Below are 14,046 nucleotides of genomic sequence, written 5' to 3' on the forward strand. Positions count from 1 at the left end.
CAACTTCAATGTCATTTTCATCAGTTTATTTTTTTAGGCTTGAAAAAATCAACAAAGTAATTTTCAAATATAATAAATAATCATGAGACTCCACACTGTAACGAGTTATTGGCATCCAGAACATTAATGATACATCCTTTTTTGTCTAAAAGTGACCAATTCTATCCAATTATAATTCATAGGAAGTGATAATAGGTGATAAATAGGTAAAAAGGAGAATACCCAAAAATAGCTAGAATTTAGAAGGCTGGCCACAAAAAGTGTGACTTCCACAATCAAAGATTATGACAGTTCACGCTGCAGAAAATTTAAACATAAAACATAAAAAAATGCCGCAAAATTTAATTTACCTTTTCACATTGCACAAAAGATTAAAAAAAACCTGTCACATTAATGTGCGTCGTGATTTAAAGGATCGGCTCAGAAAGACCCACAGTTTCTTTCCAAAGTTGTCACACAGGACTGTTGGTGCTATAATGACAATGGAACCTGGTGGCAATAATAAAATTTGCCAAGAACAAAATTTTATTTATTTATTTTTTTTTGCTGTGAAAGGGATTATTAGAGTTTTCAATATTCATAAAAAACTTATTCCTCCTGAACAAGATAGTGAATCAGCCATTCCAGCTAGAAAAACAAGATGGATGTGTGTTGTCCTTCACCCTCTCTGACCATTTGTGCAACTTTTCCTTTTTTTGTTTCCACATATGAAAAAAATCTCAAAGAGAAGTGTTTTTGTAATATGAAGTGAAAGAAAATTTGTAGCACACTTACATTAATCTTGAAAAATTCCAATAATGTCTCTAGCAGTGGGAAAACATCAGCTTAGACTAAATTTTCAGCAAGTAAAACCTAAAGCATTTGCAGATGCAATACCATAAACATACACAAATTAAATATAAGAAACTATACCTAAATTAGTGTTATCTGCCTTTAAGAGACTGGTGGTCTGTGTACCTATGACACAAACACAATCTTCTAATAGAAACAGTAAAGAACATTTCTTAAAACTATTATATTAAAATTAGAATTCTGAATTAATTTTACTATCCACAAAAGGGATCTCTCCATAACAATTGAAACAATAAACCTACCCTTATAAGATGCTAGGATATTTCCCAAAGTCTTTTTACTCAAAAATTAAAAATTCATTTAAACAAGAAAAAAAAAAAAAAATATATATATATATATATATATAAAAACTGAATTTGGATGACTTAAATTTTAATATGCAAAAAAGTCATATCCCTCATGTTTATTATATTTTGCTCATCTGTGTTGACTGAAGAAAACAATTCTTGTTTTTTTGGTTTTTAGGTAAAAGTTATATTTAAAAAAAAAAAGGTTTTTTCTCCTTCCTACAATTTTTACTTTTTAATTTCTTAAATTCATTTAAACAAGGAAAAATAATATATATATACAATTTTTCCTTGTTTAAATGAATTTTAAATTTTCATTCTAAATTTTTCAGTCGAACGACTTTAGGAAATGTATTTGTTAAGTCATCCAAATTTCATTAAATAATGAGTACGCTGTTGGCCCTAATAACACCCATACTGGTTCAATACCATAACTATACTTTTTTTCACATCCCTGAGAAAGAAATATACAACCTGTTTAATCTCTTTAATATAAAACAGCATTTAATCTCTTTTTTTAACAGAAAAAGTCTTCTATAAAGAGAGGCCTACAGTACCTGGACAAAGAGGGTCTCAAATCGAATATTAGGCTTTTTTATTGATTTCTCAAAGCCGTAAACATTTTGGAAAATCAACAGTTTAAATAAACAATATTTCACTTTTTATAAGCTGATAAGTAGCTTACAATCCAGACGTGTTATCATAATTAATAAATCAATTTTTGACTGGTTCCTGAAAGAAACATTTCTGAGAATATTTAACATTTTTGGCTTGAATATCTTAAATTTTGTAATTTGAAAAACAGTAGGGAGGACCTTACTCGCATTGATACTAGTGAGGTTTTTTCTTACAAATCCTTGAAAGCAAAATCAGTTTTGAAAAATAATAATAGATCAAATATCATAGCATTTTAAGTTTTGTCTGGGGACTATGGGACAAATAGTGCTCGACAACTAAGGAAGGCTAAATATTTAAAAAAATAAAAATTCCACTCAAAGAATAATAAAAAATATATTAGTTGGTGTTTTTTCATAATTTTAAACTAAGTAATGATATTATTCAGATAAGAATTTACCGTTACAAAAGCAAATTAATTGGCTTTTCCAGCAGCAGCTGTTACCAGAAGTAACAGTAAAAGATTGCAGTTAGTTTGTTATTACCACAAGTCATAAAGTACTTCTTCCCTGTTTGTATTTTCTGCTGGCTGTTAATACTTACTCGTATGTTCCTTGCTTTCAAACTTTTGATTTAATCCTCTGAGACTAAGATTTTTATCATGTTAAGATTTTAATGATTGTATAACAATCATTTAATTAAATCGCTTAATCAGATAAAATAAAATTTTAACAAGAAACCAAAATATTTTAAAATTACCATTATCTGAGTATTCGGTAATTCGACCATTACTGTCGGAGTAGATGAAAATTTATTACGTAAGACCATTGATTGACTCGAAAGAACTTTTTTTAAAGGAGGTAACGGTTGTGAGTGCTGTCTATTTAAAACCTGTAAAAACAAAGTATAAATAAATATAAATTCATGCAAAAGAAAAAATGTACTCTGAATCGAGAAAATTTTCAGATACGCTTCATAATTACCAATAAAGGCATACTTGCATATATAGATAACACTAAAATATAATTATAAATTAATAAATTTTACAATTTTATTCTTTTCAGAAAACTACATGGACTATAACACATTTTCTATAGTTTTTCCTAACAGTCAAAAAATATTTAATAGATATTTCCATTTTGCATCCTTTAAAATGAAAAGGAAAAATAAATTTTGTTAAGTGAACTCTGCTGTTTTATCATTTTATTATCATTAAATACATTCTGATTCTCCTCTGTAATGTTAAATGTTTTTGATAATACTCTCTGTATTAATAGTTTGCTTTTGATAAATGTTAAGTTATCTGAAATATCGTTTAAAGACAAATAAAATTATGCTTTTTGTTATACAAAAAGCTTAATTTCATTTCAACTATAGCAAAATCAGGTCAGCACGGTAATTCTATTTCAAGAGATTATATTAGTTGTGAATGTTGTTTGAGCAAAGAAATTTATTAAAGGGGTTATTTAAACGTCATTTAGAAATCATCCGATTTCACTTATCATTATTTCATGTACATTTATTATCCTGATTTCCTTTTTCTATATGAACTCATCAATATAGTTAGTTTTTGACCGCTTTAAAAGTATTTTGAGATGTCGAGTTCATCTTTAAAGCGATCTTCAGTTATAAAGTTTGTAATAACATGATGTACAGCAAGAAACTAAAGAAAGTGAGTTTGCATTTTATACGGTAGCAGAAAGAAATTGAAAAATTTTATAAGTAAAATCGGAAAAAGATATTCTGAATGCCAAAACTGGTCGGAACATATATTTATAATTTACTAAAGGTGGAATCTTGTGGAGAATATCTCAATAAAAATAAAATTCAGACTTTTCTATCATTGCTTAAAAAAAATATATGTTACATTTAATCACAAGATGTATATATGGCTATTATACAAAAAAAAACCTCATTTGATAGATAGAAACCCAAAGGTTAGCGATTTATGATCAAAAGTAATATAAACAATTGCTTAAGATTTATCTCCTGGATTCCCAAAAAAAGCTTAATATTCAAATTATGCAGAAAACAAAATTAGATAAAAACCTAATAAAAAACATTAAATAAATTTTTACATTCCATTTAATAAATAATCTTAATCAATCACCCTTCTTATCCTCAATCTCTGGAGGTATTAAAAATAGGCAGACAAGTACAAACATCTGCAAATTTTTACATTTTTTTGGGTTAACCGGCTAAGGGGATCTTCTTGCAATGTTGACATTTTCCAAAAATTCCCGATATCTAAAGCAGCCAAGTAGTATCCATTTATAGACATGCAGCAGCAGCAACAGAGCTATAACCAGGAAAGTAACAAATAAATACCAAAAGAAAATTATATTGGCCACTAAATGTTATTCATAGGAACCATGATTTAATCAGGTGCATAAATATGAGCACAAAAATAAGAATGACATGGCCTTGATTTAATCACAATCAGATTCTGTAGTTATCTTAAAAAAAATTAAATCTAAATCCTTTCCCTTTCTCTTTCTCAAAGTTAAAAATGCAATGGTAAAAGAAACATTCGAACTGAAACAGTGGTTTTTAAGATCGTGGGCAAACATCAGTATTAATACACCTACAGATGACCATTCTGTATTGCATAAATAGACATTATGCTGGAGGATGTGATTCAAGGATTTATTTCTGATCAAAAGATATACTTTAACAAACAGACGATTTAAAAATAATACAACATAAAAAAATAGACTGATTATGATGAAACAATGTAAGTGCACCAGAGTTAAAAGTTCAAAAGATATTTAATATTTTATAATCCATAATATACAGATGATTCAGAAAGAAAGAGAAATAATTTGGAAACAGATTCCAAACCTAGAAATAAGTCAATAATTTATATTGACTTATTTGGAATTTTTGGACATGTATTTACATGTCCTAAAATGTATTAAGTTATAGCTAGCAAAAAATTTCACTTGAATTTCAGTTCCCCTGGTGAAATTAGGTCATACTGAAATTTAAGACTTTATATGGTAAACTTGATGGTTTCTTACATTTTTCGACCTGAAAAATCAAATACAACAGATCCCAGAACTGTGTCTATAGTTTTCATGATATCAAATGTAAAACACAGAATCAAAATGACAAAACTTTTTTTATTTTTGAAGTACAATAATTTTGTTAAATGACCCAATAAATGCATAAATCTAATTATTAAACCCTGTAGAGAAATTAATTCTGAGAAAAATTAAGCAATAAACAAAAAAAAAATCACATTGCTGATGTGATTTTTGTGTATAGCTTTTGAAATGGAAGTGCTCCAGCTGCAGTGAAAGAATACTGATGTAGGTATCATAGATGAGTAGTTCTGAACCATAAAGTATTTAGTTGAATTTTTAATAATCTTTATGAAATGGTACACTTCCCAGATCATGTTTAAAAAGTTCAACACCTCCAGCTTGATGACCATGCCAGATGACTGCAATTTTGTCAATGGGTTTACAGTAATTACCACTTAATTCTGTTCATACTATTTTCGGATGAAGCAACTTTTTTTTTACCCATAATACCATAAACAACACACTGAATTCATATCAGTGGTCTGAAGAAAACCCACATTCTGTTGTTGAATCAAATTTCCAGCAATGATTTTCAGTGAAGTGTCGTAGCATCATCAACAACCAATTAATAGGCTCTTTCATAATAAAACTATGTGTCACAGGAAGAAGCTATCTGAAATTTTTAAACAATGAATTTCTAACAGCACTTGAAATTTTTTCACTGCCAATACAAATTGAAATGTACATTCAATTTGATAATTCTTAGATGACAGAAATACTGGTAAATGGATTGGACATCGATAACAGTAAATTGGCCACCTAGAACACTGGGCCATACTTTCTTAGGTTAATTTTTATAGAGATGGATGAAATGTGAGGTATACAAGCAAAAAGTAATCACATGTGATGAACTCTCTGAAATGTGATTGCTCGGCGTTCTCAATATGTTTGTGTGAGCTTTTCTCCTTATTTGAAGCTCTAGAATCAGTTTCAAAATGATATCCCTTTCTTGTTTTATGTACACACAAACACACACACGAACAAAAATTTATAACATTCTATTAAAATAAATTATTTTGAGTTTAGATTCCTTAAACGGAGCAAAAGCTCATTAATTGGTTTAAGCATATATTGATAAATGGTTACTGAGCAATCCAATAACACATAACAATAACAAACATAAAAGTTTGTGTAGGCATTCGAATTCAGAAAACTCAATAGAACTTGGGCCAAATATATATATATATATATATATATATATATATATATATATGTTATATAACGTGCGCATGCGCACATACACACACACACACAATGACATAATACAGTTAGTTAATAAAATGTACTTGCCTGTATATCATGAGTCGTTGGCTGCTGATAGATCTTCATTATACACCTGTCATTATTCTCTTGTTGTTCTAATAACTGCTGATGAACCTCTTCTTCAACAGCCTGAATATAACTAGTAACTATTGCTGCCGATATAGTTGGTTTATCCATATTAACAGTTTGTACTGTACCTAAAGGTGTGATCGATGTTGGTAATATTTGATTTTGTTGTTGATGCTGTTGCTGATGTTTAAATTGTACAGCAACCAATTCAGCAGCCAGTCTTCTATCATCTTCAGTTAAATCATGAGTCAATAAATCGTCAGTATCATAATACTGCGTAGTTACACCATGTTGTGTAAAATCTGCAGCTGTTGTTAAATCTACATGATGAGTCAGTAAATCGCTCGATAATGTGTCAGGCACGAGCACTTTATTCAACTGTTCAGCAGGTACTCTATGAATATTTATATACTGTGCCGACATAAGATCTTGCTGGACACTATTACTAGATACAGCGACGGGTGTCATTTTGGAAACTACTTCGACACGTGCTTCAGTAACCATCTGTACCGGTACAGATGTGATTAAGCTCGCTCCATCACTATTACGATCTGTAACGACTGTTTCTTCCATCATTTTTAATTTTTTAAAAATTTTTATACTTCTTTTGGACTTAAGATCATTACCCAAGGAATACAGAAAAATAACAAAAATTCTAATTCCTTATGAGTAGTTTTTTATAATTTTAAAATAATATGGCACAAAAAATTTACTTTTAAAAAATATCCTTTGAAAATAAATTAAAAAATAAACTTAAAACATCACGAGTTAACTAAAAAAATAAAATAAAACAAAACTAATGTGTTGATAACCATAAAATTAAGAAAATACATTCACTGTTGCAATACTAATTAAGTATTCATTATTAAAAGAAATTAAGTACTTTTTCATAAATTCTTTAATTATCATGTTTCATTAATTAAATCAAATAGCATCATTTTCAGACAATTTTTTTAAATCATACGATCAAGATCAGTTCTTTCAAGATTTCTGAAAAAAAAATGAAAAAATAGTTAATAAATTTTAAAAAAATTCTCAAAAAACTTTTGTAATATAACCTCATTTTGGCAGACCAAAATATATAAGCTTATATGTCTGATCATCTGACTGCTAGTTTTGCATGTCATCAACATTATGCATTGCAAAGGTTATACAATTTGTATTCCTCAGAAGCCAGCAATTTAAGTACCAAAAAAAAGTATTACAAAAAAACTTCACTCTTAATTTCAGTTAAATTTTTAGTTATATTCTTAGAGAAATTTAACCTTGACAAAGTCTGTTGATTATAAAGATTAGCAATTTAAAAAAAAAATCCATGTATTTCTTTTCCTTTCTTAGATGCCATGAAACTTTAACGAGCTATTGAGTATTGAACAGAACACTAAATACTAAAATAAGAGCAAGTCAGTAGCCGTGAATTTTTTTTGTACAGATATGATATTGCAATGAGCTTGGTAGCTTTGCTTGGTAGTATACTTATGAATGAAAATGACTGAAAAGCAGTATCGATTTTATGCTGAGCCACAAAACTAAGTGTTCTAACACAAATTAAATGTTCTCTAGTCTGTACTACAAACACTGCAGGACACCTTGCTGAAAAAAAAATTGAATTTATTTTTGTAGAATAAGAATTTATTTTACAAAATTGATTAATACCAATGTGATAAACATACTACCCTTGGATAGCATTCTGCAAACATAAGATGAAGTAACGACAGCACCTGATACGTGACAGGTATTTATTTGTTAGGAGTCAATGAAGTGTGCTGTGCTTATAGTATCCATTGCTACTTAAAACAAAGAATATTGTACTGGAGCACAAGTTGATTGTATGACTCACTACTTCACATTTCATGTTTGTAAGTTGTCACAGAGAATTTATAAAATTGTAGTATTCACGCGTAACAGAGTAGTATAGTAGAAACATACTGTTCTAATTCACACCTCTTTTGTCAGAGCAGTAACAAAATAGCATCACTGTTCTTTTTGTGCAATCACTTGCATGGTACCATTTAAAGGATGCATCCACAGAGTTATGTAATATATATATACATATCTATATCATACAAATATATATACATATATATATATATATATCAGTTGTTCAGTGTTTTTTTTTTAAGCAAAAGATGTTTTCAGGTATTAAGTACAACTTGATTCTATGCAGATGTCACTTTTTAAACATGAGCAACAGTGTAGTTAACGATAAATGTAACAAAGTGTCTTGCCAGTAGGTTCTGAATTGTTCTCATAAATATGTACCAGAAGAATTGTATTTATTATTTGAGACATTAATATATATTTATTTTCTTGAAATGATCATACACTTTTGTTAATGTAGCTTTTAGTGATTTTGTTTTTTAGCTCTCTCAGATCTGCTTTGAGATACCTTCGTTATGTGTAAATTCTTTTTATATTGTGATAATATGCAATTCATTATGTTTCAAGATTATGTTAAAAGTTGCAACAAAATGTGGTACATTATTTTTTTCTTAAGGAAATAGCTACAGATACATAGTATATTAACTATAGTTACAATGAGAAACCCTATGTGGGCAGGAAGTCTCTTTACACTAATAAATCCACCTTAATTGGGTTCTATTGCACCAATTCTCACTGCTGCTGGGAATGGTGAGGGGATAAATCATGGTGGGGATCATCTGGTGTGTTGATTCGTGGTGGGATGAACCTTAGTCTTATTAGAGTGTGGAACGATAGTGTATACGAGTGTGTTCACTGTCTAAGAGGGTTTGTTAGCTTGTGTGTGGGTGCATGATTGTCCACATACTGGTAAAACATTGGCTAACATTATGACTGGCTTCTTTGTGCATTTTGGGAAATTGTCACCATCATGGCAAACATTACTGACGTGGAACAAGAACGCTTTTTCCAAGCTTGACAATGTAGAAGAACTTGAAAGTTACATTTTCATCCAACCACAGTTAATGAGTTGAGTGACAGTGACCCTGATCAACATGTTCATGCATGACTGTTATTACTCACACACTTTCCGAGAGAAAATGATAAAAAGAACATCTTTTCAGACAAATGTGCTAATTAACAAATGTCTCATAACCAGAATATTTTCTTCTGGGTGAAAGACAATCCTCACTTTTTTGAAATCGAACACCATCCACCTCATGTTAAGATTTGGGCTGGGATGACAGCTGAACATCTTGGTGGAGTTAATCGTCAGTTATCTGATAATTATAAATGAGCGGTTACTTCCAGAATTAATGACAAAAGATATCATTGACATTATGTTTCAGCAAGACAGTGCTCCAGTGCATTTTGCTTTTAATATCTGAAGATGGCAAAATGAAATTTTTTTGAATCATTGGATCAGATGTGGGTCAAAGAGTTACTGGCTCCATCACCTTGGCCAGCAAGAAGCCCTGACCTCAGTGCACTGAAAATGCACTCTTGGGCTTTGTGAAAGTAGAAATCAAAAAATGCAGATTCTGTTTGGTCAGCATTAGAAGTGATCACCCTTGATATGCTGGTGTGAATGAACAATCAGATGGAGTGCTTTAAACAAAGTTGAACCCACACAGATGTTTCAGATCCATGGAAAGTAAACTGAACCTATCCAACTAATTTCATAACTAATGTAAAGGCCCTTGCCACTTGCTCTATTATTTAATGTAGATGATTTTATTTTTTAGCCTCATTTTTAGTCTACCACTGTCTAACTATTTTACTGCATTATGATTTTGAGCATAGCGACAAAAAATATCAAACAGTGCTATATAAAGTTATGCTAAAGTGAAATCTATACGAAACATTTAGCACATACCCTGTGCCACTTTACTACAGAGAGGGAAGGATTATAAAAATGAAAACAACAAGGTATAACTATTTCAATTATAGCAAAACTTAGTTCAAAAAGTGTGATGCATTTTATGGTAAACCATTAACAAATCATGTCAGTGACACTGAAGAAGGTTTGAAATTGTAAGATGAGCAACAGCCCCAAGATATCATGAAGTTAAGTCAATAATTGTTAATGAAAATAAAATATAAAATGAGTAAGATCAAAATACAAATCAAGCTCTCAAGTTAAAAATTTAAGACAGGTAAAGAGGCAAAAATTGAAACTGCTCACCTAAAAGCCAATCATCTGAAAACTTACGTCAAAATTTAAATAAAGTTTTTACATTTTTTTTTTTAATAGAAAAAGAAATGGATACAAAAACACATTTAAGAAATTCCAAATAGCTGTACGATTGTAAATATTTATCTTTCATAAAAATAAACAAAGATATATTAACATAACTAAAATAAAATATTTTGTTTTAATAAATCTCAAATCTCACTTAAATATGTCATCAACTTGCAATAAAATGTATGAAACATGCTTTAAATATAACATCATATACTCAAATTGTCAATCTTGAATAATTTTAATAACTTACTTACCTAATGGTGTAATTATTTAAATATTCCAACGTAGTGGAATCTTTTATTGTCAGGAATACAACTGGTCGTATGAACAACAATACGTAACATTTTAATACATGCCATTTTTAATATTAAAACAGTTTATACAGCCTAAAAATCAACACATTTAAAATAAATATAGATCATTAATCAATACAGAAATAAATTTATAAATGCAATAAAAACTAAAAATTATATACTGCCATCTAACAACTGTTTAGACTTACAAAAATCTAAAGCAAGTACAGTTTAGTTTTACCATGCAATGTATTTAAAGGCAAATTACATGTACCAGATTGCAATATTATTTCACAAGAAACAAAGATTAACAGTAAAACATTACCAACTGTAAACTGTACTATATACTTGGACAGCAGCCTCAGTTACGATCCTACCAATAATAAAGATTAAATTTTGTGAGTAGCAGGAAAATGTAAGAATAGACTAATTTTTTTGAGAAACAAATTGAACTGTATTTTTAGGATGGTTCTACATCCTCAATAAGATTCATAACCATCTATCAGATCAGAACCTATACCAGGAAAGGAAAAGGATAACCTAAATATTATATTTATTTGATTCTGGAGCGGCTTACATTCTAAAAGTAAATGGCAGCTAGTTCCATCATACTTCATAATCTACAAAATCGGTTTCAGGAACAAAATCCCAGCATTTTCAAACATATTCATGAAAAATACACAGTTCAAACACTTTGCCTGTGTAATATAAAAATTACATCTAGTTAATATTTAATGGATATTTCATTGAGAAATTTAACATTTTCTTCAAGGCTGGCCGAGTCCACTGTTTAATAACTTCTAAAAGAACCAGTGGACAGACAGTATTAGCTAGCATCTGCTATCTTAAGTATACAAGTTTTAATCCAATTAAGAACTACTCTTATTACCCTTAATAATCAGAAGGATGTTTGAATGTCCTTGCAATCATCTCTGTTCTATTCATTGAGGGATATTAATCCTTCTACTTGCTCTTTGCTTAAACTAGTTGAGTATTCTAAATGGCGCCTAGTCTAAAAATATAATGACAAATTTCATCTCTAGATAAAAATATAAGCGCAAAAATTTAACCATGACTAGACATTCTGCTGTGCTACTTAACACTAAGGTTTAATCTTAAGAGACTGACAGAATTATCAACAGTATCATTGCATAAAGATGAAAATTTGGAAAAATTGTTTTAAAAAATTAAAATCAAAATGGGTTTATATAAAACTTGAAATATAGTTTACTTTTGTATCACAGCATTCCTTATAAATGGTGAATTTTCAACACAACAGTGAAATGTTCCATGCATTTTTTTAAACATACATACATACATACATTTCATTGAAATTAGTAGCAGCTTTTAAATCCTTAGACCTTATTGAATTTAATATTCTTAAAGAGAAAAAAGTTCTGAAAACATGTTATGCAGTTAAGAAGAAAATAATGAGTACAATAAAAAATAAATTACTCCATTACCAATGAGTAGTGTGCACTAAATCATTTCATTTATGCAGTAGCAAAAATTATAAGAATTTTGTGGTTTTAACATGAATTAATAATACAACTATAATTGTTATTTTTTAAATTATTCTAACATACTGAAAACATTTACAAGTCAATTATATCATATAAAAAGAAATCCCAGCCCTCTATATATATTTATTATTTCAATAAATAACTACTTTTTGAAATTCTTGGAATAACATAAGTTAGTTTGTTCACTTATCTTTACTACAGATTGAATGAAAGTTATTTTTATTAAGAGTAATTGCTTGTAAAAAGCCACAACCAGATTATCGACACTAAACATGAAACATTACCAATTTGTCCAAAAAATCAATTATCTTCCAAATTAAATTAATTGAACTGTTTTTCTAAATGCCTATTAAAGCTAATTAATAAGCTTTATCAGTGCTGTTCCTAACAGCATTGATGTTAATTTAAAAAGGTTAGGAATTCACAAACGTATTGAATAATATCAACTATATATGCCATTTGTTCATTTAACAATCTGTTTTTGTAAATTAAGTTGTTTTTATAGTTCATATTTTTCAAGTGTATTGAGATTTTTGAGAGCTATACAAAAAGTGTGTATTTTAATAATCTTTGAATGCATCTGGTATCTCTGAGCTGATTTCCAAAAGTTGATTCTACTGTGTTAAATGTCTGTGTTCTGTTGCATATCTGTAGATGAATGTTTATCCAATCTATTTCACATAATTAATTACTACAAGCAGCATAGTTTTAGTAACATTAATAAAAAAAATAAACCTGTGAAAGTATCAAATTAGATTGCAGTGATATACTGCTTAACACATCATACTTAATTCACATTCATCCACAAAAACAAAGAACACATCATTCAGAGCCATAATGGAATCAACTAAAATTAATGGAACGACTACATACAGTTCAAGAAAATAAAAATCTCAAAACACTTGGAACAATATGAAATTTACAAACACAATTTAGAATGCCAACCGACCTCCTTGCCACTGGGGTAAAGTTTTAGTCTTTTATCCAGAAGTTTCTGGGTTAAAAAATTAGACCCACAGTCTGTAGAATGAATCATTCCCAAAAAAAGTTTTTAATTATCTCTGAAACACCTGTTTCCCAACAGGTGTTTCAGAGATAATTACATTTCCATTAATCTGAAAGTGAGTTTTTAATTATTTCATTTTGTGACAACAGTGATTTGTTTCCTTACTCCCTTAAGGAATATACCGTTATTTATAGACAGGCCAAGTCACAATAATTAGGGAGAATATTCAGTCTTATAAGTAAAATCATACTTTAGTTCAATGCAAGGATTGACAACATAATTATTCTCAAAGAAAGTAGGTGACAAATGAATATTATTTGTGTCTTAGGTGAAGATATTACATGGTGTCACAGGCATATGAAAGAGTGGGAAAATTGTGTCAACAAATTAATGTATCTCTTTTTGTGGAAACCGCTGCATAATACAGATTGCCTCCTCTCACCCATTCAGTAAAGGAAATATAGTAGATATATAAATATTGGCATTAAAGTTTAATTATCGTAAGATTAGCAATTATTAAAATCTTTTTGAAAACACTTTTTAATGTAATTTGAGTATATTACATAATGGTTACAAAAATGTCTTAGAATAGCAGTGTAATGGGGCCTCTCCTGTGGCAAACATTGCATTTTTATATAATAATAAATTTTACAAAACACTACTCACTCTTACATGAAAGTTTTTTTAATCAAAATATTTAAGGTTTTCTAGAATATTTATGGATGATCCAATGGTAGAATAAAAATCTCTAAGTTTATTTTAACTTGAAATTCAAGTTCCATATGATTGAAAAGTGCCGCATGCTTGAAAAATATTATTTCAACACAACTTTAATTAAACTGTAGAAAACATGAATTATATAAAATTAATTTTTTAATTTTTCTTCA

At 29.1% G+C, this 14,046-nt stretch overlaps 1 protein-coding gene across 1 annotated transcript in view; it reads right to left on the bottom strand.

The window, feature by feature from the left end:
- Positions 1-14,046, bottom strand: part of LOC142332613 (uncharacterized) — a 39,040-nt gene that overhangs the window by 23,072 nt on the left and 1,922 nt on the right. The window contains exons 2-4 of the mRNA XM_075379152.1: positions 10,592-10,723; positions 6,131-7,162; positions 2,514-2,645 (exon numbers count right to left, since the gene is read on the bottom strand). Coding sequence (XP_075235267.1) covers positions 2,514-2,645; positions 6,131-6,748 — 750 coding nt within the window. The 5' untranslated portion in view covers positions 6,749-7,162; positions 10,592-10,723. The remainder of the gene's footprint in view (positions 1-2,513; positions 2,646-6,130; positions 7,163-10,591; positions 10,724-14,046) is intronic.

This window comes from Lycorma delicatula, chromosome 11, assembly GCF_047948215.1.
Source record: "Lycorma delicatula isolate Av1 chromosome 11, ASM4794821v1, whole genome shotgun sequence".
Taxonomy (NCBI): domain Eukaryota; kingdom Metazoa; phylum Arthropoda; class Insecta; order Hemiptera; family Fulgoridae; genus Lycorma; species Lycorma delicatula.